This window comes from Indicator indicator, chromosome 1 (genome assembly GCF_027791375.1).
Source record: "Indicator indicator isolate 239-I01 chromosome 1, UM_Iind_1.1, whole genome shotgun sequence".
In the NCBI taxonomy this organism is placed as follows: domain Eukaryota; kingdom Metazoa; phylum Chordata; class Aves; order Piciformes; family Indicatoridae; genus Indicator; species Indicator indicator.
Window position 1 is genome coordinate 98,618,845 of NC_072010.1, and position 26,369 is coordinate 98,645,213.

The 26,369-nt window shown below is 45.0% G+C and overlaps 1 protein-coding gene across 1 annotated transcript; it reads right to left on the reverse strand.

Annotated features, from left to right (window-relative positions):
- Positions 1-19,948: 19,948 nt before the first annotated feature.
- Positions 19,949-21,088, reverse strand: GJA5 (gap junction protein alpha 5). Its single transcript, XM_054382086.1, has one exon. The coding sequence runs from the start codon at positions 21,086-21,088 to the stop codon at positions 19,979-19,981; it is 1,110 nt and encodes a 369-aa protein (XP_054238061.1). The 3' UTR covers positions 19,949-19,978.
- Between the last annotated feature and the right edge of the window lie 5,281 nt (positions 21,089-26,369).

Genomic DNA, 26,369 nt, shown 5'->3' on the forward strand with positions numbered 1-26,369 from the left:
CCTGGAAAAGGGCAATCCATGATATCAGTATGGGCTGGGGGATGAAAGGATTGAAAGCAGCCCTTGTGAAAAAGGATTTTGAGGTACTGATGGGTGGAAAGCTACACATGAGCAGGCAACGTGTGCTTTCAGCCCAGAAGGCCAGCCTTATCCTGGGCTGCATCAAAAGCATGGCCAGTAGGTCAACGGAGGTGATTCTCCCCCTTTACTCTTCTCTCATGAGATCCCACCTCGAGTACTGTGTCCAGCTGCAGAGTCCCAGCACGAGAAAGATGTGGACCTGTTGAAGCAGGTCCAGAGCATGGATGAAACAAGGATCAGAGGGCTGAAGCACCTCTCCAGTGAAGAAAGGCTGGGACAGTTGGGGTTGTTCAGCCTGGAGAAGAGAAGGCTCTTGGGAGATCTTACTGAGGCATTTCATTAGTTAAAGGGAGTTAAAGAAAGATGGGGACAGTGTTTTTAGCCAAGCCTGTTGCAACAAGACAAGGGGTAAATGGTTTTGAGCTAAAAGAGGGCAGATTTAGACTAGATGTAAGGAAGATATCTTTTTACAATGAAAGTGGTGAAACACTGGAACAGATGCCCCATCCCTCAAAATATTCAAGGCCAGGCTGAGCAGGGCTGTGAGCCCTAACTTTTCTTTTCCTATGGCATGCTTGGCCATGGGAGTCTCTGATAGCACAGTCTTCTATTGTCTCAAACCAATGTGTGTGGTAGGGCCGATAGCCCTAATGACTCTGTTGTTTCAAACAAGGTGTGACCTAGTCTTGAATGGACAGTGTGATGGCCTTAATAGCTCTGGAGGAGAGCTGCTGGCTTGGCAGATGGTTTAACAAGAGATGATGTCTGCAGAGGTGAGAATTCCCTCTTTAACACCACTTCAACAAAACAATAGAAAGGCAATGAGCAACAGCACCATATAACAGACATTGCACTACAGGCACCTAGTGCACCGCTCTCCTAGTGATTTGGAGAGACCATGCTCCCCCACTCCTGCCAAAAGGGTATAAAAGGACCACAACTTCCAGGGCCCATGTATTGCGTTTACCACAGAAGACCCTGTTGGAATCTACACCCACCACCAAGAACTTGGACTATTTCTGTGAAATCAGTGCTGGATCCAAGGAGTGGTGATATCTTTCTTTTCCTCTTACTTCTAAACTCTCTCTCTCCCTCTCCCTTTTTCTTCCCATTTTCCCTCAGCTCTGGTCCATTACCAAAAGTTTTCGTAGGGTCTGACAAACCTAACTCAGCAGGTGTTTGGTGTCAATTTGTTTTAATTTACTCCAAGGGAATTTTTTTCAGTCATAGCATGACCTTCCCTGTTGCCCAAGGTTGGCTCTGGTTACTGGGTCATGGCAGAAAGGTGTGTTCAGGTGGAATAGCCTGTGCTGGTGGTTATCAGTGGATTGAATTTAGTACAAAAGGAAGAGCCTGCGAGGAGGGAGAGAGCCTCTGAGTTCCTTCACATCAGGTTGCTTGTGCCCACCTGTTAACAGCCACTGATAAGGAAAAAAGTTTGGCAGGGTTGAGGGGAGGATGTTGCATTTGGCTCAAATCTTATATTGACCACTCACCTACACACAGCTTTTTATTTTTCAGTTGGCCCACGTGGATGTAGTATGCACAGTGGAAGAAATTTCTCTCTTGTAGTTCCCTCCAGTTCATGTTAATGGCTGGGGGAGGGAACAGCTCTGCTCCTTACTCCTGTAGTTTGTTTCTCTCCTTTCTTTTACTCAGTCACCCCATTAACTTCACCAGCAAAGGTTTGGAGTTGGTGCTAAACGTGGCAATGGCAAATTTTTTGTTGCTCTTGTTTAAATGAGGGCTTCTTCCACTGTGAGTTGGCTAAACATGGTATTTGTCAGCTTGAATGCTCAGGTGTGAACACCCTGTGAGGGCAGTAGTGAGTCTTGCCTGGCCTCTCATTGCTGCCGTGGCTTTGGCTGCTGACACAGTGCTACCATTGCCAGGGTTGGAGATGAGCTGCAGCAGTGAGGCAGGTGAAGGCATGGCCCCACTCTGTAGGTAACCTGATGCTACCTAGAGTGGTTCAGGGTTGTTTGTAATGTTGAAGCCTCCTCTTGGCATCCCCTGGCAGCACTCAGCAAAACTATCTCATGGTGAATGTGAACCCGGTGCCTGGAGGTGCATGTTCCACTCCTTGTCGCTTCAAACCATTGCTTCTCCTTCCTTGGCAGTGATGTAGAGGACTATCAGTCTGTATAAATTAACACTTCAATGCTATTCAGCATCTTTTTTAGCATAGCAGTTAATATCTTTGATATATGTGAAAGCTAGAGACCTGCACATTCATAAAGCCTTTCTTGGACCTTATAAAGTAATTGACAGGTTCCTGTCTCCTTGGTTCCTGTGAACCTTCTGGTTCAAGACTTGATCATGATGTCATTCTGGCCTAAGTAATATTTTTATTAGAGAATAAGCAGTTTGCTTGTGCTTAGACCATATCCACTTGTCTTAGATTTATTAGGGATTCCTGTGTTCCTTTTTGTCTACAGTCCTGCCTCCTTATGTATGTAATAGGCTTCAGCACTCTTTTTCCTGTGGGTTTGGATCTCTTTATGGAGGCCTCTTTTCTTCCTACTTGTGCTGATGGTTCTCAGTGCCTTCCTGGTTACCCTTGTCCTTTGTCTTCCCTCCATGTCTCTACTCTTTCAAGCTGTCAACATTTAAAAACTCTTCAAGGAGATCAAGGGAAGAAACGTGAGTTGTTGGTGGAAGCTATCAAGCAGTTATTGTACTGTCTGTAATCATCAATTAACTTTAACTTGTCCATAGGCCTGACTACGGACCTGACTACCTAGTTATCTTGAGTTAACACAGCCCACTCTCAGTGGGGAGATAGTGTCTCCTGCCAAAATAGACTGTCTTGGTTAAGACAGCCTGCTTTTTGAGCCCTACATTGGGCACCAAAAATGGACTGTCCTGAGTTAACGTAGTCCGCTCTTGCAAACCGTCTGCCCCACACACAGACAGGAGGGAAAGTAACACAACCTCCCCCTCCTTATTGGAATAAAGAGTTTAATGAGATCATACGCATACCTTAGCAAAAGCAGTGGCAGAAGCCAGTGATAAAATGGTCCCCCCCACCCAAGCGTGCAGCAGCCAGCACAGAGGAAAAGACCAACATCCCCAAACCAGAAGCAGCAACAGGAATAGGAAGCCTCTCATGTTACAATCTGAACTTCAAGCCCCATGATACCTTGTTCCAGCCAGCACTTTCATTTTAAAGCTGATATGATGTCAGTATGGCATTGAATATAATCAGCAGATTCAACTCAAACCATGACAACTGTACTCACTGGCTCCCTCTTTCTGATTTTCTCATTTGGAATCGGGCACTGCCTGTTGAGAGCTGGAGCATTCCTTGAAATGCTGGAACTGATACATCACAGTCTTTGAAAGGTGACACCTCAGAAAAATGCTCTGGAGACTGGGTCCAAGAGGGTGTCTATGGCAAATGAGGTCTTCAGCAAAGCTACCAAGTAGACATTGCTGCAGTGAGGCCTTGGTGTTTCTGGGGCCTCACAAAGTGCCTGTGATTTTTTACAAGGGTCGAGGAGTCCCTTCTGTGCTTCGTTGTTGCCCCAGTCTGGAGCATACCTTCCTCTCGAGTTGGCCTTGCCTCTGTTTCTAAAGGTTTTGATGTTCTGCTTGACCTGAAACGTTCAGGTCTGTTGCCTGCCTGGGCTCTGAGCTTTCTGGTATCTGTGTGCTTCCTGCCACTTTTCTTTTGGTCTGTTGCCAGTGGCATGCCCTGGGTGATGCAGAGGATGAACATCAGAAAGTCATGTCTAACACTTAACCCTGGGCCTGATATCATGATTGCTGGCCTGGCATTAGCAGCCCTCTGCACCAGCAGAAACTGTTTTCAAAAGCTCAGCCCCTACACTGGTTGCTAGCAGCCAGCACACCCTCCACAGCATGTCCTCCTATCCCATCTAATCTATTTCTCTCTGGTTCCCATCTGTCCCGCTATTTTTTTCCATTGCAGACAATTAAGAAACTCCTGAAAAGAGGGACAAAATTGTTTTCCATGAGGTTGGCCCTGAAAGAAAGAGGAGCTCCATATGGATACCGTGGAATGGGTTCCAAGATGCTATCTAGGCTAGGAAAGAAATTCAGTGCAGGCTGAATGCATATGACTGTAAATGTGCACTTGGCAGACCTGACATCTCCTGCTCCCAGAGATATCCACTAGAAACTCATCTATGACCCCTGAAACCAGACCTCAAACCGTTCTGCAGTACAGTTATCACGTTACAGAGAGAAATCTGTGGCAAATTCAACTCAGTAATTTGCCTTGTGTTGGGAGGAAGACCTGGGCATACAAATCGAGTTCCTTAAGTGTCAATTCTGAGGATACCTTTATCTGTCTCTTAGGAGTGGTACCCAACATTGACTCTCAACTCACAGGATGTCTGATTAGAAGGGTGGTGGCAGGAGGCACCAGAGGAGTCAAGGCAGCCTGTGTGTGCGGGGTGCAGAACAAGGGTGAGGAAGTATTAGGAGGGAGAGAGATGGTGGCTTGCAGAAAGGCCAGAGGGAGAAGCTGCTGCTAGTGGTGAGAGGTTGGCATAGCCATCAAACTGGGCTGATGGAGGAGTTTGGTGTTCTTCTCTAGCCTCTCCCAGCAGTGCCATTCTGAAAGGGTTACCTCAATTTTCTAAGCTTAGACTATGTGAAACATAAAGGCATGACAGAGCAGAGAGAAGGAAAAAGTATTTCAGAAGTCAAGAAAAAAACAACTGTAAGAATCAAGCCTAAATCTTGTGTTATGGCAGGATGAAGGGGGCAAGAATGCTAGAAAATTGTAAAATGTAGTTAAGGGGAGAGGAGGGAGCAAGAGGTGATGTGATAGAAATGAGCAAGGAAAGATGTCCACAATGAATTTATTTGAATTTCCATTCAAACGTTACCCTGGAATAAAACTCCACTTTCTGTGACATTGTGAAAACTGGGACTGCAGTGTCCCTCCTGGGGGGGCTTGGCTGCTGCCTGCATTGCTGTTGATACATATCTCAGAGTATAGTGTGCCACAGCAGGTGCCTGCAATTAGAGGAGAGCTCTCCGAAATAGCAGGCAGCTGTCAATTTTTTAGCAAATGGTATTGCCTATTTTTTTTTCTTTTTTTTTCTTTGTCTAACTGTAGAAACTTATTCTAAGACTCATTATCTTTACAGAAACATTTTCAAGGGACCTATTATTTTTACCTTTCTGTTGCTTTTTCTGACCAGGCAAGGAGCAGAAAGCTAATCCCATGGGCCACTGTGGCTAAGTTTTGTTCCACTGGGGAAGTTAATGAATTCTAACAAACAATCAAGTTTCCTAGAATCATAAAATGGTTTGGGTTGGAAGGGACCATAAAGATCATCTAATTCAAACTAGCCTGCTGTGGGCAGACACACCTCCCACTAGGCCAGGTTGCTCAAGGCCCTGTCCAACCTGGCCTTGAACTCTTTCAGGGAGGGAACATCCACAACTTGCCTGGGCAACATGTTCCAGTGTTTGAAAGAAGAGTGCAGATTTCTTCCTGTCTGGACTTTCACCATGTTACAGTGATTATTACCTCTGTGAAATACTACTATTGCCATAATTTGCATTTTTATAAGTGCTTAACAAATGTATCACACCTCAGAACACTCCTGTATGACAAGTTTGCATTTACATCCTCATTTTCTTGAGGAGGAAATGGAGTTGTAGTGAATTTCATAGTTTGACCAAGCCACACAGTTGTAGTGTAGCTGATGCATTGATAAGGTTTGTGACTAACTATCACAATTGCATTGTTTGTTCCACCATGTGAATTAAATAGTGTTTAAAAAATACCCACCAAAGAAACAGTTTAGTCTGGTGTGTTCCATGTGTTCCAGGGTTTTAATGTTTCTTGGATTAGGCAAACACTTTCTCCCTGAATAAAGGGTTATGTGGCTCTGTTGTGTAAAGCACAAATTTGCTGTCTGCATGGCAGAAAGACAAACAGCATCTGGACACCCCTTAGATAGGTGAGATTTCCCCCTCCCCCCCAGATAGTGGCGTTTAGAAAATAGGCTTATATTGCCTTGGCTACTTTGGTTCCTTTCCAAGTGCTTTTTGCTCAGCAAGGGAAGCAGGCTGAAAACGTTTCCCTGCAACTCTATACAACAGAAGCTGCAGCTGAACTGCAAACCTGGCAGTGATGATGGCTGCTGGACAAAGGTGGCATAACCAGGCTGGTGTGGCTGCCCAAAGCCCAAAGTGAGCCACAAGCAGTTCACATCAAGCATGACATCTCTCTGTCCTGGCCTTGTGGGGATGTTCCTATTTTGGGGCAGCTCCATGAACCACATGGAGTTCATGGAATATGTCTCAGTGGCCAGGTACTTTGCTTGCCAGAGGCACTTCTGTATGGAGTATCTGCTGCTCTGCTCTGGCACAAAGTGTTTTCCTACCCTTCCAAGTACCCCTTTTGTGCCAAAATATTTCCATGACTGGCACTCTGAGTACAATTAAGGTGCTTTTGCTCTGGTCCCTGGAAGTGACTATGCCTACTGAAATCTCAGACATTGCAACTGGCAGATGGCCACTTTTGCAACATGGGCAAGGGTACATGCAGCATTCGCATTCAGAATCACAAGCTGCTCTACCCTGTGACCAAAAAAGCTTTTGCCCTTCCCGACTGTAGAGCCAATGAGGATGTCTCTGTGTCCTGCAAGGATCTGTGACCACAGTGGCTATTATAAACTAGTCATTCTGGGCATGTAAGCTGTATTGCATTCACAAAAAGTAGAGATTTATTTATAACTTGTTCATGTGTGCTGTATTGCTTCCTGTGGAGCTGTATCACTCATCTACTCCAGTCTGGCTGTCATGAGCCTTGTAGCCAGCTGCTTTGTGAGTGAGGCGCCTGGGGAAATGGAAAGAATGTTTCCACTCCTAATATCTATGTTCCTTTGGGGAAGAATCAGCAAAAATAAACTCCTAAATGCCACTGTATACCAAGCTTTCTCTGCAAGGCACCATTCATGATACAGTGTTCAGATCTGTATCGGTACTGGGACCAGTGCTGTTTAACATCTTTCTCAGCAATACGGACAGTGGGATTGAGTGCACCCTCAGCAAGTTGACACCAAGCTGTGTGGCACAGCTGACATGCTGGAGGGTAGGGATGCCGTCCAGAGCGATTTGGACAAGCTTGAGAGGTGGCCCCAAGCCAACCTCATGAAGTTCAGCAAGGCCAAGTGCAAGGTCCTACACCCAGGTTGGGGCAATCCCTAGCACAAAAACAGGGTGGGTGAGGAGTGGCTTGAGAGCAATCTTCAGGAGAAGGACTTCGGGGTGTCAGTTGGCGAAAAACTCAACATAAGCCAGCAATGTGCTCTTGCAGTGCAGAAGGCTGTGTCCCAGGCTGCATCAAAAGAAGTGTGACCGGCAGGATGAGGGAGGTAATTCTCCCCCTCTGCTCTCCTGAGACCCCCACCTGGAGTACTGCATCCAGTTCTGGTGTTGCCAGAATAAGAAAGAGATGGAACTGCTTGAGCAGGTCCAGAGGAGAGCCTGAAGATGACCAGAGGGCTGGAGCACCTCCCCTATGGGACAGGCTGCAAGAGTTGGAGCTCTTCAGCCTGGAGACAAAAAAGGCTCCAGGGGGATCTTATAGCAGCCTTCCAGTATGTAAGGGGGGACTACAAGAAAGGCAGGAAGGAACTTTTTACAAGGGTTTGTAGTGATAAGACAAGAGGGAATGGGTTGAAGCCTGAGGAGGGTAGATTTAGACTGGATATTAGAAAGAAATTCTTTACAGTAAGGGTGATGAGACACTGGAACAGGTTGCTCAGGGAAGTTGTGGATGTCCCTCCTTGGAGGTGTTTAAGGCCAGGTTGTATGAGACTTTGAGCAATCTGGTATAATGGAAGGCAGAGAGGTTGGAACTTCAACTCTGCATGCTTTCACATGAGTGGTTTGCTATTTGGCAATGAAAGGGTGTGTGTTGATACTTGCAGGTCATACTTTTATTTCTGAATTCCTATAGGTTATGTGGGACAGTCCTGGAAGTCAGGTTGTGGCATTTAGGGTTGGTATCATGACAACAATTTTGGAGATTTTCTTCTATGGATTTTAGAAAGGAGGTATTAGTCAGCTGGTTGTTTCATGTCCCTTTTGCCAGAGACCACCTGATTTTGCCTCTCTTTTCCTTGTAAATGACAGTCTTGAGTATTTGGCCACAGTTGGTGTGGCATCAGGAGAGCTGGAAGCTGGCTGTGTGCTGGGCAACAGTGACTGCATGAAGGTTCATCCCTTGCCCTGTAACCTATCACAGAAGATGCACTCCCTGCCTTCTGTTTTTCTTTTGTTCAAACTTTGTCATCCTAAACCGGATGATGCCTGCAGCCATCTGCTGCATTTGGTAGTCTGCAGCATCATGCCGACTCAATTATGCACCTCTCTGGGATAACAGCAGGCCAGTTTTCTCCTCGGGCTTGAAAGATTTTTTTTCCTGTGCAGATAAAGGCTGAGATAAGTAGAAGTCTCCAGAAGCACGCTGGATAAGCCGTTCCCAGCCACATCAGGTGGACTCTCCATGTCTGCATGGTGGAGTTGTCCTGATGAGGTGGGAGAGCTGCCAGTCTTTCGCTGCAGCGTCCTGGGTCTCAGTACTCTGAGGAGTGGCAGATGCGCTTTCTTGTGGCAACATTTAACCAGTTAGCACTTCTAATCTTTACCACCTCCTTTTCTTTTTGTGAATATATGTTACAACAAGTGGTTTGGATAATAGGAAGTTAAAGAAGATGATGCAAGTATAAAACTCCTTACTTTATTCCAAGTGCCCATGGGAGAAGCCTACCAAGAGAACACATTGAGCCTTCTGCTCCAGCAGTTCCTTTGCTATGAATGGAGCCAGTTCCTAGCAAAGTTGTTTTGTTGTGCTTTCATACTCACACAGAAGTGACTAAGGACTAGGATTTATGTATGTGATACAACCTGTGACCTCAGTCATCTTCCTGTGGAGGACTGAGGGAATATAACTGGAATCTGGGGTAAAATATTAGCCTTTTATGTTTTTGCAGGCTTAGTCTAAATTTTGAGACTTCAAGACTGCTTCCAGTTTTCTTCTTTGCCTTCCCTGCAGGTAGTGGACCTGATGAGTTTCAACATGCAGTCGTCCCAGGCTTGCTGTTGGAGTCCTTAGGAGCTGTGCATAGTGCCCTGAGATCCTTTTTCACCTTCAGTATTTATTCTTCTTTGTTATATGATGATAGGAGTCTGATTAAGTGCTGGGGAGCTAGAAGAGAGGACATAAACCTCATCTCAGGGACATGTACTATTTACATTCAAGATGTTTCTGGCTTCAGCAGCTGTTTCATGTGTGTTATTTTCAGAAGGGCAAAAATCCACTGAAGGTCAGAAGGGTGGAATTGTGTGAATATGTGGGGTGAAGGAGATCAAGACACTTGGAAGTCCTCAGGCCTTGTCATGACAGGGAGTCAGTATCCCAGATTATTATGGCTTGCAGAGTAGTAGAACTCAAGGAGAGCTCTGAATGTGCTGCTTGCATGGCTAGCAAAGGCTGCTTATCCGGGCATTAGTTGTTTTCAAGAGTCATCTTGAAACTGGCAGGACCACCTGTTCTTTTTTGAACAATAATATATATATATATGTGTGTGTGTATATATATATTGCTGCATTTCTGCATTTATTTTAGCCCTTTTTAAAAGCCCATGACAAGGTTGAAAGATGCTGTAGACTTTGAGTGGTGCCTGGCGGCATTGCTCACATTGACAGTTGTCAGAATTTCCATGATAAATCTCTGCTTTGAAAGGCTTATACTCATCCTTCTATTCTTGGTCCTGCTGCTCTCACATCCAGGGAACCCCCCTTCCCCCACCCCAAACCTACATTTTCCCCACAGATTTGTGAAAATTAGTTTTGTTGGTCTAAACCAGATCTTTTTCAAAGCAGATGTTGAGTCTTGTCACTTTATTTTTCAGTGCAAAATGCAAATATGTGGCAGATCTCTTTAATATGTGTCGTATGGTCAAGTGGAAAAAACGTTTTCCATATCAGACTGACGCAGACATTGGACAGTGTAAATCAGTAGGGAGCCAACAGCAGTTAGCTTCCCATCACCAGCAATGAGGAAGCACAAGGTCAGCTGAATTATGGCAGAGGCTGGCGGTCTCCAGATCTGGTTTGATACCAGTTGTAGAACTGCAGGACAAGTGTTCCTTGTATCAAGAACTAGCAGAGAGATGAGACATACCATTGTTTGGTTTACATTCATTAAAAAGGGACATGCTATTGCATGCAGTCAGCAAGAGAAATCCAGGACAAATCAGCAGCTAGTAATTTTAATAGAGAAATACATAGCTATCCCTTACTAACTCTATGTAGTTCGTATGTCCATAGTGTCTCCTGTTCATGCAGTGCAAAGGAGCTCACAGTTGTTATTCTATACCACTTCCCAGTGAAGCTGTACACACATCATTGTGATTTCTAGTGCACACCCAGGAAAGATGGTGGTGTGTGGGGACTGAATGATGTGACCTGGTGATGCTGTGAATCCATGGCAGAACAGAGAACAGCACACAGGAAGCCAAGTTGTGCAACAGTGCTGGAAGGGCCGAGCTGCATCTCTGCTGAGAGTTTTCACAGTTTTGGAAAGCTGTTGAAACGTTAGCTGCAAATAGTACATTTGTATGCAGATGGTACTTGCTAATTCAAGACATGAAGCTAATGAACTTGAAACTGGTTCCTGACACACAATGAGAATGGTGGAGGGAGCATTGGGAACTTGAACTGAATCAAAGTCAGTGTAATTTTGCATGCAGCATTCAGCAGGCCAATCAAACTCAGATTATTGTTCGGCAGATGGGAATAACACTCTCTGCCTCAGGAGGAAGGCTGTGAGGTAGGAAAACACAAAAATATTTCATATATGCAAGAACTCTGCTGTTTTTCAAACTGTATTAGTAGCTGTTTGAATGACAGATATGACCTTTCCTTCAAGTCTTGCCTGACAGCTCTGAACCCTCATAGTTACAAAAACACTGCTGTTATGAGATGGAAATATTTCTATGTTGCTTTTTTGTATGTTGCACGGGTGCACACAAAGTGCCACATCTGTTTTACTGTAACTCAAGACACAGAATTTTTATCCTAATTTCCCCTCCTCTGCAGCTGATTTTTCTTTGGAGACAAAGATTTTATTTTATTCTGGTTGCCCCATCCATCTCTTGTCTATCTCAGAGCATTACATTTATTTCCGTAGGATCTCAATACCTATTTAGCAAGAGGCAAAGGCGACAATATTAATTTTTCAGATGGGAATTTCATCCAAACAAAAACTTGGATGACTTCTCTGTTGTCAGACACAAAACTTTCTGGAGTAGGAGCCTGAGGGCACTCTGCAGGGGTTCAGGCTAGTGCCTGAGCTGCTTGTTCAGGCTCAGTGTTATCATTTTTTGCCATTCTGATGCTATCTGACTGTCAGCTATACCAGCCAGGGCTCTGTGGGTATTTATGCCACGGCCGATTCTCATGTCTCAATTGGGAGTCATTTAAGCAGGCAACTGAGATTCCTTCTTTGGAAGAATTTGAAATATTCCAGACAATTGTATGGTTAACATCAGTTTTGTTGTAAAACTGTTTTTTAGTGTTTATTTTAAGGATTGTTAGCACACGAGTTTTTCTAGGGTGTTAGCATCTGTGGTTTCAGCCATGAAAAAGGGTCAGAGGCAGAACAGTCTTGGCACTGGAGCTCAATATCCTTCCTTTCTAAGATACTAGAATAAGTGTAAAGAGAAATGTGTGATGTAAAACCTTCAGTGATAGTGAGATTGTAAGAAAGGGACAGCACAATGTTTTTCACTATGCTCTTGTCATTTTTGAAGAAAGATTTGTGGTGATACATAACTGCAAATCAACAGAGTCAACAAATGAATCAGAGAAGGGAATGGGATACGTCTCCTACAGTAAAAAACTATTGCAGGTTCTCTTATTTTCAATTACCCTAATTTGAAGTGGGAAGCTAATGAATGTTGTTAAATGTATTGAAACAAAGAGCAGCACTGTGGACGAAAGAAAAAAAAATTCATTATGAATGGCATTGTATTGATTGCAGTCAATGTTTCACAGATTTGTAGGTTTTAGTTTTGGGGTGTCTGGTCTGACTTCACAGTGCAGGGGAGAGTACCTTAACCAGTAATTTCTGATGACATCAGTAACTTCTATTAGTACCAGTGCATACCTTTTTAAATCCCATTGCAATAATTGGAAGTTACCTCATCCCTAGACTGTGCTTTCCAATTGTTAATTAAAATATTACTTCTCATTATGAGAGTGCTTCTGTTAGAAGAGCAATTGGTTGTCACGAGTGTTGTCCCTGTTGCAAGTACTTGCATATCAGGATTAAAATGCTACTTAATTTTGTCTTGTTAAGTGAAACAGAGCAAGCTCTAGACTCCAATTGCAGGCCAGTCTGTGGTATAGAGATACTGGGGCTAAGATTGGAGCTGGCACTGTATGCAAGTATGGTGCAGCCAGGCCGAGCAGTATTTGTGTTTCTGAGTTTGAGACAGTATGGATGTGTAACACTGGGGTATGATGCATGGCTGTGTGTGCACTGCAGCCTTGCTGCTTGCTTATAAATTCACACAGGGGTGGTGGCAGCCCTGATTTGGCTAGTGGGAAGGAGCTATAGGCTACCTATACCTTAGGAATTGGGCTGTTCACCTTAACCCCAGGTTTGCACTGCGAGAGGAAAAGGGCTAAAGTAAGTGGGTGCTTCTGAGGGTCTCCTCAAGCTCTCACATACCTCACTGCTGAGAGCTGTGATGTCTTTGTGTGGTCAGAGATGTCCATCAGGAATTGGTGAGGGTTACTCTGAGTGTCTTTCATTTAATGTCTGTCTGTCTTGTTGATTTAGGACCTGACACTTTAGTGAAATTTTCAGAAAGCCCTCAAGTTTGTTGTTTCTCTGGAAATGCCAGAGATGAAAGGAATCTGGAGAAATTAGGAATATGGAGAGGAAAGTATCATTGTATCCTAAGAAGGTACAAGATCACAGAGGGAGGGATGGGGAGGAAGAATATAAAGCCTAATTTCAGAGTTAAAAAAGGTGAGGAAAGAATTCTTGTGGTCTGTAAGGGGAAAATTAATTGAAAAAAAGCTCCCCCCCAAGTTGGAATACCACACGTGATTTTGGGTTTACAGTTCCTGTTATGCAGCAAAGGTGATGGCAATTTCTGCTACATATGAGTACCAAAGTGCATCCTTGAACCTGGGCTGAAGTGGAGGGAAAACAAGGTGGGAACTGAACATGGCTTCATTTGCCTATGTGATTTAGCAACGGCTAATTTTGGGTACTTGTTTCTGAAATGCCTTGCCCGTAGCCTAGCACCCGTCAAACTAGTCCTGTCAGGAACACTTTTCAATCTGGAACTTTGTTCCCAGGCTGAAGATCTGGCACAGCATTTACTTAAAAAAGAAAACAGCAAAAACAAATAACAAAACCCTCCAAGCAAATAGCAGCAAATTTCTGACCTCAGGCTTGACTTTCCCTGCTAATCTGATTCCTTTTAAGGGTAGGAGCTGGTGGGTAACATGCTTTCAAGTGAAACCCTATGTGCAGCTGAATACAACTGTGTTGGGTTTTGCTGGGACTTCTATTAAAAACATGCTGTCCTAGCAACTCATACCCAGTTTCCAAGAAAATCACTTTGATGTGTCTTTTGCTTTCTTTATATTGTCATATAGCTGACCATCACCAACGTGCCTTTTTAAGGTTAGGGTCATGTCCAACGTGAACAAGAAAATTTAACTCTCAAAAGAGTCCTTAACTGTTCATTTTTATCTCTATATTGGCTGCATCTGTCCTGGGTCTTCTTATCTAAGTTAACCTCGCAATAAGAGGAGTTCCTTTCATAGGAAGAGTGAGTCACAAAACCCAGCTCAGAGTAATCCCTGAACAGTTTACTGCTGTGATCCAGCCCCAAGAGATAGAGATGTCCTCTCAGGAGATAACTGTGGTCTGTAAGGGGCTTGGTCTTGCTCTGGCAAATGCTGCAGTTGGGCTGTTGCTTGTCATGGGCTGTCTGAACAGAGTTTGTAATACAGAAATGAAAAAAGAAAGAAGTGCCTAATCAGCTGCTAAGATGTAGCCACTTCAAGGGAGGAAAGTGTCTTTAATGTAGCAGTCCTACAAGCCTTTCCTCCAGAAATAATTTTAAAGGACTAGGTAAATATTGCAACTCTTCTGAGTTTTGCTCTCTGGCGGAACACATTTTGCTGCCAAATGAGATATATTGCTTTAGTTCCAGAGGCTGGTGTTTTGTGTTAGTAGGCAGGCTGCAAAACCTTTCTGTGTGACAAACTGTGTTTGGGGAGCGGGGAGCATGTTCTGTGCTGGCAATGCAGTGCCCTCACCATGCTTTTGCTGCATTTGTGCTTGGGAAGCGTAGGACCTTGCAAGGGGATTATGAAACCTTCTGTGTGTGAGCACAAAATGGGTGAATGGTGTACTTGTGGACTGGCTGCTGAAGGACTCAAACCTTCCCATGGGAACTCTGCAAGGAGCCAAGGAAGCAGGATCTTCCGCACTCCTTATCCACATCCATTCTTCTGTGACATTCCTGAGTAGGCATCAAGCCATGTATTAGACAATACCTGGGAAGTAGCGTCAAGGACCTAAAATGCCTTTGAAATAACCACCATTTCCATCAGCCAGTACATCCTGGTTCACTCAGGTGTCTGCTACTGCTGATCAAATACATAACTGTCTTTAAAGCATCTTTTGCTGTGTATTTATTGCATGTAGTCTCCAGTGGAGGTGTGTTGTTTGGTTTGTGATTGGCAGAGTTGGTTATGCAATACTGTTTGTGCTCTACTGATGGCTGGAGGAACACACAGCTGCCTCTGGGGTAGATATTGGCCCATATGAATTTAAAATTTTGTTTCCATGACTGGCATTCACTTTCTGAGAACTCTGGTGCCTGTCAAACTCAATTGCTCAAATGTCTGTGGGAAACTAGTGGTGGTATGTGAATGTGGTCTTGGCAAATTAATTTAAAAAAATGTAAAGCAATGTTCACTGGAGGAAAAAATGAAGCATTTCTGCATTATTTGGCTAGAGTAAGTGTTATAAGTGCATTTGATTGTTTTTCTGTCATTGGATTTGCTTGACAATGTTATATATATATATATGTGGTATTACAGTTTTGTGGTTCTGAGAAAGATCTTTAATCATCTAGACCATATAAGCAACAAACATTTAAGGGAAAAGCAAAACTGTTAATTTTGCACTTCAAAGTCACAATTTTTCCAGCTAAAAATTATATCTTAAGAAGCTGCTTCTCTCCATCCTCATTCTTAATCCCCTGCTGCAGCTGGCAACGTAATCGCCAAAGTGTTGGTATTTATTCCTAATATGTGCAAAGACTGGCATCAGCCCTGTGCAGTGCCCTCTACTTTAACCCCTGCTGGGATGAGGTGCCAAAATCCCTTGGGACAGGTGGAGCCTGCTGAGTCTAGGTGCATTAAGAGCCTGCGCATCATTTTGGCCAGACTGAGAGCCTCCCAAGGAAGCAGTGACAGAGGGGACAGCTTGGGGACAGCGGTTCTTGTGCGGTTCTTGTGACCTAGGCTTCCTGGGAGGCAGGAGAGCTGCTCCTCCACATCTCCTGCTGAGACTGGCAGTTAGCAGTATTTGCCATTGCTGTAGGCCAGGTTTTCTGAAATTATACTGATTGTTTGAATTGTGAATTTCTCTATCCTTCATACTTTGGCCATTTGCAGCCCAGTGAAGCATCCTCTTGCTCTTATGAATACAAAGTGCTTTTATTATTTGATTTTTGGATCTTCCTAATTCCTTGGTCTCAGTGATATTCAGTGGAAAAGTGTTTGAGGGGAGATTGTGTAGTCTGGCATCTTTTTACCTGTTCCATTTTAACCACCTGAAATTTTACCAGCTTTGAGTTTGCTTGAATGTTGCCTTGTTCAGGTATTCTGAAAGAAAAAAAAACCCACCACTTGCTCAACCCATGTGTTCTACATCAGACGTTACTTTTAAGTACCTCTCTCAATTTCTCCCTCATTTGTCTCAGCCCACTCAGCTGTCCCACTATGCTGTTTGGGGAGAGGGACTTACAGGCATGACCTTTTTGCAATTCGTTACTTTGTTAGTTTTGGCATTCTATGTATTTTTAAATATAGCTTTTCTTTTTATAGGATTAATTATTTCTGTTTTAAGAGCTTGTTGAAACACAGGTTTCCCTGTTCTCCTCTCTTAGGCTTGGCAGCTGATCAGCAGGAGGCTGTAGATCAGAACTAACTTCTGGCTCCTTCAGACACCAGTCAGAGGAGGCAATGCTGAAATGGTTTGGGGTGTGCCAACCAAGCTGATGACTGGGGACAGTATTTCTGGAAAATTCATTTTTAAGAGGCTGAGCAGACCTCAGCTGGTAAGACTGGAGAAAAGAGGGAGAACAGCAGAATGAAAAGCTCTCACATTTTCTTTTCTCTCCCTCCTCAGAGCACTGTCTTTGTAATGCTGCCATTTGAAGATTAAGTGACTATCCAAGGGCTGAAGCTTATATATAATGTTGATTTAGGTCACAACTATAAGATTGTCCATCCATCTGGTACAAAGCAATAAATTAAACAACTGTCTGAAATGACAGGCCAGCCTCTCTGCTCGCTGGCTGAAGTAAATGTGCTCCTATTGTGATGTGATAGCCTGGCTGGCCTTGACAGTGGATTCCAAGAATCACAAGTTTATGGTCTGTCAGGCAGTGCAAACATCCATCCATCAAATATTCCCTACTTGTTATACCTGGAAGATGGAACAAGGGATTTATTAAGAAATGAGTGACAGAGGGATATACCTGCTTTGATGCACGTATGGTCTAGGCTGGGTTACAGAGAGCTGGGCTGGTTGTACTCCTGTGGTCTCAAAGACCACCAAAACATCACTGGTGAATGCGCTTGGATCTTGGAGATCTGGAAATGGCATAGAGAAGTTCTTTGCCCTTATTTTTAGACTGTACTTTGCTGTCCAGCAAAGACTGTAGCTCACAGTTCTTAACATTTGGTCTATTACTTGTTACAGACAAAAAAGAGTTTATTGAATGAGGCCTGGGTTAGTGCTTGCCCCTGTGAAATGGTAATACCACTCAACAGCCCAGTTTTCTGAGGGCAGTGATCTAGTGTGAAGTGTCCCTGCTCATGGCAGGGGGTTGGAACCAGATGATCTTTGAGGACAGTTCTGTGAGTTTTGTGATTCTGTGATCTTACCCGTTGCATATGTCTCCCAGCAAGGTGGCGCCCTAAGGGGCAGACATGCTTATGGCTGTGCACATGCCAGTTAAAAATTCCAGGCCTGCAGGAGTAATCCTGCCTCCTTGCTTCATTGTGTGGCTGTGGCATCCCCCCTTCTGGGATGAAAACCTCCAAAACTGGGCTCCTTTTATCTTAAAGGGTCCCTGCAGTTTCTAGCACAGTTGAAAGTCCTTATCCCTGTGTCCTCCTTGAATTCCAGTTTCACTCCTTATGCCTCCTCTCAGGCTTCTTGCTCAGACCCAGTGCTTTATTGGTCTCCAGCTTCCCAGCCTGCAGAGTCCCATGGGATGAAATACTGTATGGAGAAAGGAAGGAAGGTCATTTCCTTTGAGTGGACAGGGGGATCCAAGGTCAGAAGGAGGGAGCCTGTGAAAGTCAGAAAGTGGGAGCAAGGGATGAAACTCAGAGGGCAGTCATCAGCTGGGAGAAGAAAGGATTTTATTTGTGCTGGGCAGCTGTGTCTTAAGAAGGCTGAGTACCCACTGGAACACTTTGCAGAGACAGCAGTGGATTCTCAACATCTCTCAAGACTTTGCCTCTTAAAAATTCCTTTGAGGGCACTTTTACTGCATGGACAAGCAATAAGATGCTCAGGGAACAGGTTTTGCCACCCTTTTCCAGCTGAGTTGGCCTAACATTGTAGGTGGTCACTCTGGGTGCAGAGGTGTGCCAGGGGGATACTAGAAGAAAGTGTTTCCATTGCAAGAGTGTGGAAGGTCTGCTCTCTGGCCATCTCTTCCCAGTCTTCCTTGATAATGCAGAGGCCGGCAAGGGAACTGGAGGGAGTTTCTGCTAGCCAGTCAATCAATCATTTCCAAATGTTTATTATTTATCCCCCTGGCTGAACCCTCCCCTCATCCCTGCCAGTCTGGGCAATGGGAATTTTTGTGATCTCTGAGCAACAAAGGCTGGCAGGCAGCCCAATGCTAGCAGCTCGTTCTCAGACACGAGAGAAGAGAAACATCAACAAGGAGAGATGGAGTTAGAACTTTATTTGGAAAAACCTAGGCACGATTGACTAAAATCTCATGTTAAGGAGAGCACACAAGTCTTTTCAGGATTAAAAAATACACATATATAAAACAAAAACGTGGTTTCCCCCCTCTGTGTGTGAACATGTGTGTTTGTGGACAGAGAGCTGTGCGAAAGCTAACCATGTATCAGGAGTAAGGATTCACAATCCCTTTCAGTGGCCCTAGGAGAGGGAATGGCTCAGTCCCCTCATAAGCAGCTCCCTGGCCATTCGCTTCTGCAGTCCAGTGTTGGGAAGCTGTGGCCCATGTCTGAAAGGGCAGTGCAGGGTAAACAACAGGGAGCAGCTTAGCTTTGTTTAGCAAACTCTTTAAAAGAGGGAAGTCAGCACTGCACTGAGAAGACAGAGCGGGAGCTGCCTACAGACCTCACTCACCAAACTCACTGTGCAATGGCTGCTCTGAGAGGCTGCAGTGGTGGAAAGAGCTGGTCCATGGGTGGTTTCTTATGCCATATGTGCTAGGGATGGAGTGGAGATGAAGATGACGCTGGTGGCAGAACAGTGACTTGCTGTGAGGACAAATATCTTGGCTTGCACTGGCAGGCAGGCTTGAGACAGCAGTCAAGAGATGAGTGAAGTGCAGAACTGAAGTGTTTTGGTAGGTTTGTGAGGAGAAGACATGGGCTGTACCTCTTCTGCAGATAAACAGACGATGTTTTTAGCTCAGATTGGCAGCTGGTATTACCCTTTCAGCAGCATTCAGGTGAAAGATGAGTTTAAAAAAGAGGGAAACTCACTTTATTTCCACATGATAATTACTCTGTTTTACTAGTAAGATATCTGTTCTCACAGGAGAGTCTCTATTTCTGTTAATGGTTGTCTTGCTTAGAACTGATGACATAAATATCTTGGGAAAATTCCCTAGTCTTCATCAACCGGTCATCTAAGCATTGTGCTTGGGGCCAGTTGATGTGCTGACTTAGGAATGAGGGAGGGATTCCAATGTTAGACATGAGGCAGCTGTGCATGAGGGATCACAGATGTCCTTATTTATAGGGAAGAGTTACATATACAGTGTCAAAAATTCAAGTAGAATTTATTGTATTGGTAAACTGGTAGAAAATATCTGGGCTCAGACAGGAAAAGGGAGGATTAGAAAGAGTGAGGACAAAGCAGATGAGAAAGTCTTTCTTTCAGAAAGCCTACTGGTGTGTTTCTGTTCCCTGCAGGTGAGAAAAGCTTCAGCTCAATATATTTACCAAGCTGATGTAGCAAATGTTGAATAGACACCAAAGAAGATGCGAGGGGGTTGAGTTCCAGTCAGTCTGTTGAATACAGTGTCGCAGTGGATACCTGCTGGGCAGCCTCAGGAGTCCGCTGGCCTGTGCTCTACCGGGCTAAGAATAGTGAGTCTCTGGTCCCTGATGAAAATGCGGACAAGAGTTTCGCATCTTGAGATTGCTGCCTCTCTTCATTGTGTGTCTGCTGGTGGCTGCCCCTGCCTTAAGCTGTGAGAGGTGCTGTCTGCAATGTAACAATGGTGTTCACTGGAAAGGAGCCAAGAGGATGTTAAAACAGAGAGAGGTTCGTGGCAAGAGTCTGGAGTCCACTTTGCAGAAGTTTTACTAAGCACTGCGACTGCTCCTTTTCCTCATCCCTCCTGGAGACAGGTCACACAGACAGATCATCTGACCTGGCCTTGCTGCTGGCACGGCTGGCCTTGCTGAATCGACGTTTCTCATTGAAGTAGTTCTCAGGGAAGGTGGGTGCTGCACATTCATTGGCCACCTCTGGACTTTCTGCATAGCTGGACTTAGTGAAGGACCCTTCACCAGCAGCATCCCCCTGGCCATGGACCCTCTCAGTGGCAAAGTTGGCAGTGTTCTGCTGGGAGGCCGTTTTGTTGCTGAAGGGGCTGATGAACTTCCCATTGGGACTTGACAAGCACTGGTTAAAATCTGGGGGAGGAGTGTACATCTGGGCCCTTTCTACTTGTGGGGCAGACTCCAGTCTGCCAGGGACTGTGCTGGTACTGGGTTTATAAGACCTGGAACACCTCTCTTTGGCTTTCTTCCAGCCCAAGTGGTACAGCTCAGCCAGACTGAGGAACAGGGAGAGCACTGCCACAGCCAGCATGAAGACGATGAAGACGTTCTTTTCTGTGGGACGGGAAACGTAACAGTTGACAGGATGGGGGCAAGGTGCCCGCTGGCAGATATACAGCGTCTCCAGGAAGATCCCATACAAGACATACTGTCCCACTATGAAGGCCACTTCCATGGCAGTGCGAATCAAAATGCTGTAGACATAGGTGTTCAGCAGACTTCCTCTGAGTATGATTTTGCCTCCTGATTCATCCCAGCAAGACAGCTCAGCCTTCTCTGCCATGGAGCACTTCTGCTGGTAGTATGTGTCACCACTGTTTTTCATCTCCTGGGCCTCTATTTCTGCCTCTTTCATCTTCCTCTTTTCTTCCATGCGTACTGTGTGCATTGCATGGCCCATGTATACCAGAGATGGGGTGGAGACAAAGATGATCTGGAGGACCCAAAAGCGGACATGGGAGATGGGGAAAGCCTTGTCGTAGCAGACGTTCTCACAGCCAGGCTGCTGGGTGTCACACATGAAGTCAGACTGCTCATCACCCCACGAGGACTCAGCTGCTGTGCCTAGCACCAGCATCCGGAAGATGAAGAGCACAGTCAGCCAGACCTTCCCCACCACAGTGGAGTGTTTGTGGACCTCCTCAAGGAATTCTCCCAGGAAACTCCAGTCTCCCATTTTTTCTGCTCACTAAGTGGAAAGGGAAGTCTTGAAGGGAGAATTGGACACAGCCTCTGTGGGAAAAAATAGAAGAGAGTGGTTCTAAAGAGGATTAGCAAATACACAACCAGGGACGCATGGAGTGAAATGATCTGTTTTCTGTCAAAGGAAATGTGTTCCTTTGCCCTGAAATGATTGAGATCTGGTTGGCTGAAAACCTTGTTCCACATCCAACAAAACCAATGTGTTGGGGTTTTGGTTGTTGTTTTTTAATTCAGCTACTGAAACTAAAAGTGATCTTTTTTGTGTAACCCAACTACAACCTGTTAAATGGGTTGCCAAAACTTTGAGCCAGACCTATTCTTGGTCCAGAAAGTCCTTTTGCTGCAGTCTGCATATTGCATCCTCTGTGGACTGTGTAGTTAATGCAGCATTCATCTGTCTGCAAACTGTGCTCTGGGGAACCTTTAATAGGCCGATCCCCTAGGAGATGAAACTAGAGTCTACAGCTTGGTCTGAGCAGTGCTCAGCACTTTCCTGTGTTGTCTTTGTGTAATACCTGCACCGACACCTGGAACGTGAAGTGCTTGCAGCTTGGGACTTAAATTTCTGAGTTTGATGCCACCACAGAAGAAATGCAGAGAAAACTTTTCTGTTGCCCTTGTGCCCATTGCCCATAGGTTTTGCTTTGGTTTTGCAGTGTTGCCAGTTGCAAGTGTTTCATTTAGAAGAGGCAAATGTTTTGGGGAGTGTAAAGACTTTGGTAAGCTGTGCCAGTGCAGTAAACCTAATCCGCTGCCACCCTGTCAGGCCTCTCTGAGAGTGAACTTCTGCAAAATCTAAATGGTGGATCTTACTCCCTCCTCTTTTCTTAAGCTCTGAGTCAAAATTCACAGTTCAAATGAAACAGACAAAGAAAAAACCTCCTTTGAAATGCCTCCCAAGGACCAGATGCTCCTGGGAAGTGCTGTTTGGTATGTGGTCTGATGAGAGGGAAGGTTTGACAGACTGACAGTAAGATTGCAAAGTGAAGATGTAGGAGAGCAAAATTAATTTTTGCTTCTTACTCTGACTCTTTCTCACCAAGTCACTTAACCTCATGGATAAAAAGATAAAATTTTGTCAGGCTCTGTGTGAGTGACTTGAGCAACCTTTTGATCCAGTTACACTCACCATGCTTGCCTTCCCAGGGCACTGCAAAGCTTTCCCTTGTGCATGAGTTAAGCACTAGGTGCTATAAAGTGTAGTATTACCTTGGAGATAAGAGACTCCTACAGTCACTCTTTTTGAAAATATCCTTTTAATAAATAAATTAAAAACTTACTAATCATCATAATGAAATATTAAAAGTACTAGACCAGGTAAATCAGCTGTAGGGACCAAATTATTAGCTCTCCTTCTTTATCGTCCCTTGTCTTGTCTTTAAGAGCCAATTATTTTTACTGTGTAAAGAATGTCTGTGGAGAATAGACACTGTTAAAAACTCAAAATACAGCAGCAGTATTGTGTAGGTTTCCTGTGAGCAGAAGCTGGAGAACAGAGAGATATGCTTGTTGGGGGACCAATGTCCCCTTCTGTATTTATGCAACTGATATAATTTAATGAAGGAGCATGCACAATGATTTATGCCATCATCTGTTTATAGGCAGTGTCCACCTGCAAGGATATATGAGACAAAAATTGAAAGGTGAATCTTTACACTCTTGGTGCTGCTGAGGGCTGCCCTCTGGAAGGGTGAGTATTGCCCAGGTAAGGGGACAGGGAGGTGACCACTTCCTGCCCCACTGCCCGTCTTTGTCTGAGGGGGAAGAAGTGGCATACCAGGAAGCAAAGGGTGGGCTTTGGCAAGCATATTGTGATCATGCCAGTGTAGATTCTGGTGCCTGCTTGACATATGCAGAAGCTTTCATCAGCTGCCAGCCTAGAACTGGAGGAGCAGTAACACAAAAAAATCATCTAGACTTTCTGACTTCTCTTGCCTGCACTGGTGAAAACTGGTGAATGTGTGGGTCTGCCTCTGAAATGGCTTTAGTGCCGCTTCTGTGTTCTGGAGAAATTAAGATATGGCTTCATTCTTTGAACACCGGGGATTAAATATTTCCAGATAAAGCAGTGATGGGAAATATTTATAGAAAGTTGCACGGAGTCAGGGATCTTAATTTATTTTTTTTCCAAGTGCAGACAAGGCACCAAGCTGCATAGAGTTGTGTGCAGGTGCATCCAATGTCAATACGCTGTAGCACAACTGTACATGTGGAGTATTCCTTCTAAGACCGCATGCACAACGGTGGGGGTCCTCTTTTTTCCAGATGAGTTTCTGTTGTTTGCAGGTGCCCCTATTACTCCTGCTGTTGTTAGCTGACAGCTGCCTTTTCTTGATCCACCTTGTTTTTTAGGGTAAAAATGTACAGTTCTCCCTAACTGTGCCAAGGGTGAATTTCCCTTCCTGCCATGGACATGTGCAGTCACAAACTGAGCACCTCTTCTCAGTATTTCTACCATGTGCTGGTAGTCTGAGGTTTTGCTATTGGCTGTTTTCCCTAGGGAAGGCTACTAAACTTAGACATTTGCAAATTTTAAGAGTCAATGTGTACAGAACACAAAGTAAAGGAAATGTAAGTGCAAGAGGAGTTAATGGATGCGAGAATAACAGTAATTCACTTGCTTCACACATGCACAAAATTTTCCAAGAGAGTATAAATCAGAATCAGGGTAGGTGGTCACAGGAAAATGAGTTTTAGAAACCAAGAGAAGTAGTTTCACTCCTAGAGCAGTGTTATTTGGCTTAGACTTTTTTAGCCATTAGTGACCTATTCTTGCAATGCCAGGCTAAGGGCCTTCTAGATCAATAGAAGTGGGCATCCAGCTCTCTGCTGCCAGCAAGAAAAGAAGGATTGTTGTCTCCTCCTGATAGCTTTTCCTGGATACGTAGAACTGCCTCTGACCTAGCCTTTCTCCTCAGAGCTTTACTATTCTTGGGAATTTTCCATATGGTTTCTTTTTTCTCATTCCCAGACTACTATGTCTTTGCATGTCTTGACCTCTCAGTGTGTGAGCATCTGTGGACTTTTATATTCCTAGTTAGTAATAATTTGCACAAATCCTGTCCAACTCTGGCATGATTCAGCAAAAACTGCCTCTCTATATCTTTATAAAGTCTCAGCACCTGAGGGAAGATGGTCTCGGCAGCAACCATCCATATTCATGCTGAGCTCTGGCCTGTGCCACTGCCTGGCCGTCCTTTTGGCTGATGGCTTTCTGCTGGATCAACAAAGGAGCTGTGTGCAGTCATGGGATCTTGGCACCGGGAAATGCGTATGTGACAAAGACCAGCACAGCCTGGCACAAACTCAGCAACAAGGCTGTCTCAGCTTAATCATCACCTGGAACACTACAAAAGCTGGGGAAAACCGAGTATCACACTGCAGGCCAGGCGTGGAGTCCACTTAGCTCCGGGCTGCCTTGTGACTGCCAAATTCCATGATAAAAATACCCCAGCGGGGATGGCACCTGCTAATATGCCAGGCTGGCTTGCCAGCCATGGGCTGCTTTCTGCTATTCCTTTTTGGCACTACCGTTTTCTGAGGGAGGGGAAGTGTCTGTTGCTCTTGGAGCAGTTTTGCCCATCCTCTTGGTGATGCAGCAACAATCCCTGAAGGACCAGCGAGCACTTTGCGTCACTGCTGCTTGCTCCAGCTAGTGGGCTCGTTCTGATCAGACTACTCAGGGCTTTGAGGAACAGCTAGGAAATTCACAGTGAGCCAGGAGGATTGTCCCTGTGCACTCATCTTCCATATGTGTTTTTTTATCCCTGGGGTTTATTAGGGAGAGAGTTTTCTCCTCTTTAGAAGACAGGCAAGCCTATCAGCAGTGATATAAATAGCTGAGCTTGACACTTCATGCTAACTTTTCCCATGAGGAAGGTGACAGGAGGTCACCATCTTTGCAGGATGTTTCTAAAATAAAGTGGAGAGCCTGATTGTAAGAGTTTCTGCTTTCCCTTGCTGCGTGCACCTCTTCTCCTGGGCAGGTCCAGGGCATTCAGAGAGGCTCTCCCAGGAAGGCTTTGTGTGTGGGAAGCATGGTTCCCAGTGAAGGGAAAAGTAATGAAGTCAGAGCTGTTGTATTTTTGCCCAATTTGCGTGTGTGATTCACTCAGTTGGGTACAAATGTGTGATCTGACAGTTAATCAGATAACTGGAAGGCTGAGACCTGAGATGTTTTGAAGAGACTGACATACCAGACACAGGGATCTGTGTGGTGGCCATGCAAAAAGTCCATCCCCTATGACTCTCTGAGCTACCAAATGGGGAGGCAGCCGTCTCCTCTACTGGGCACATGGTACTGGGCACATGAAAAGTGACAGCTCTGTGCAGTGGACCATCCAGACAAGCCTGTGGTATGGTCATTGCCTAGAAACTCCTTGTGGCCTTCTTTCCTCCATCTCTGTCAACTCATACTAGGTCCAAGCCAGCATGGGGCACAAGGAGCTAGTGTGGGTGGCAGGCAGGCAGAGATCTTTTCCTGTATGTTGACAACTGTCAGACTGCAGACAGATCTGACCAGTCTCTGTATTCCATAACTGGCCTCTCAAGCCTGTAGACACTTAGGAAGGATGCTTTCAGCTCTGAGATGGAGGTTAGTTAATGCAGTTTTGCTATACAGCTGTACCTTCACTTAAGGATCTCCAGCCCCCTGCTAGTAGTCCAGCCTCAGCCTCCCATGCAGTGTGGATGCTGTCATTGTTATCTTGCAGGAGGTGATTACTGGGGTGCACAAGGGGCAGATTTCTTGTTCAAGGTCACTGTGTCAATGGCAGTCTAGAGACAGAGCTCAGGCTTTTTGTGACTTGCAAATTTGTGTCCTTTTTTCTGTCCTCTTAGGCCTGATGATAACAGCACAACACTACAGCACAAGAATATCTGCTTTCTCCAACTGCAGCCCTTCTCTCCTGTGCCCTGAGACACTGTTGTCTTGGTCAACTGAAAGAAATCCTTCTCATGCTATCCTTCTGCAGCAGGTACACCTGGGAGAACCAGAGATTCTCATTTCTTGGTGCTTTTCTAAGAAAATATCTTGCTGCTGACAGAGCCTGCAGCTGTGGTAGGAAGGAGCAGCCTTTTGAGTGTATGTATACAGTGCTTCTTTGCTGCCAGGACCTGCTCAGGCAGCATCTTGGGGACACATGGCTTATGACATAAAGTGATGAATAAAGTTAGAAATGCATTGTCCAGCACAGGTGTGATTCCAGAGGCTTTTCAGAGCTTTGCAATGTAGATCAATGCTGAAGCCCACCTCA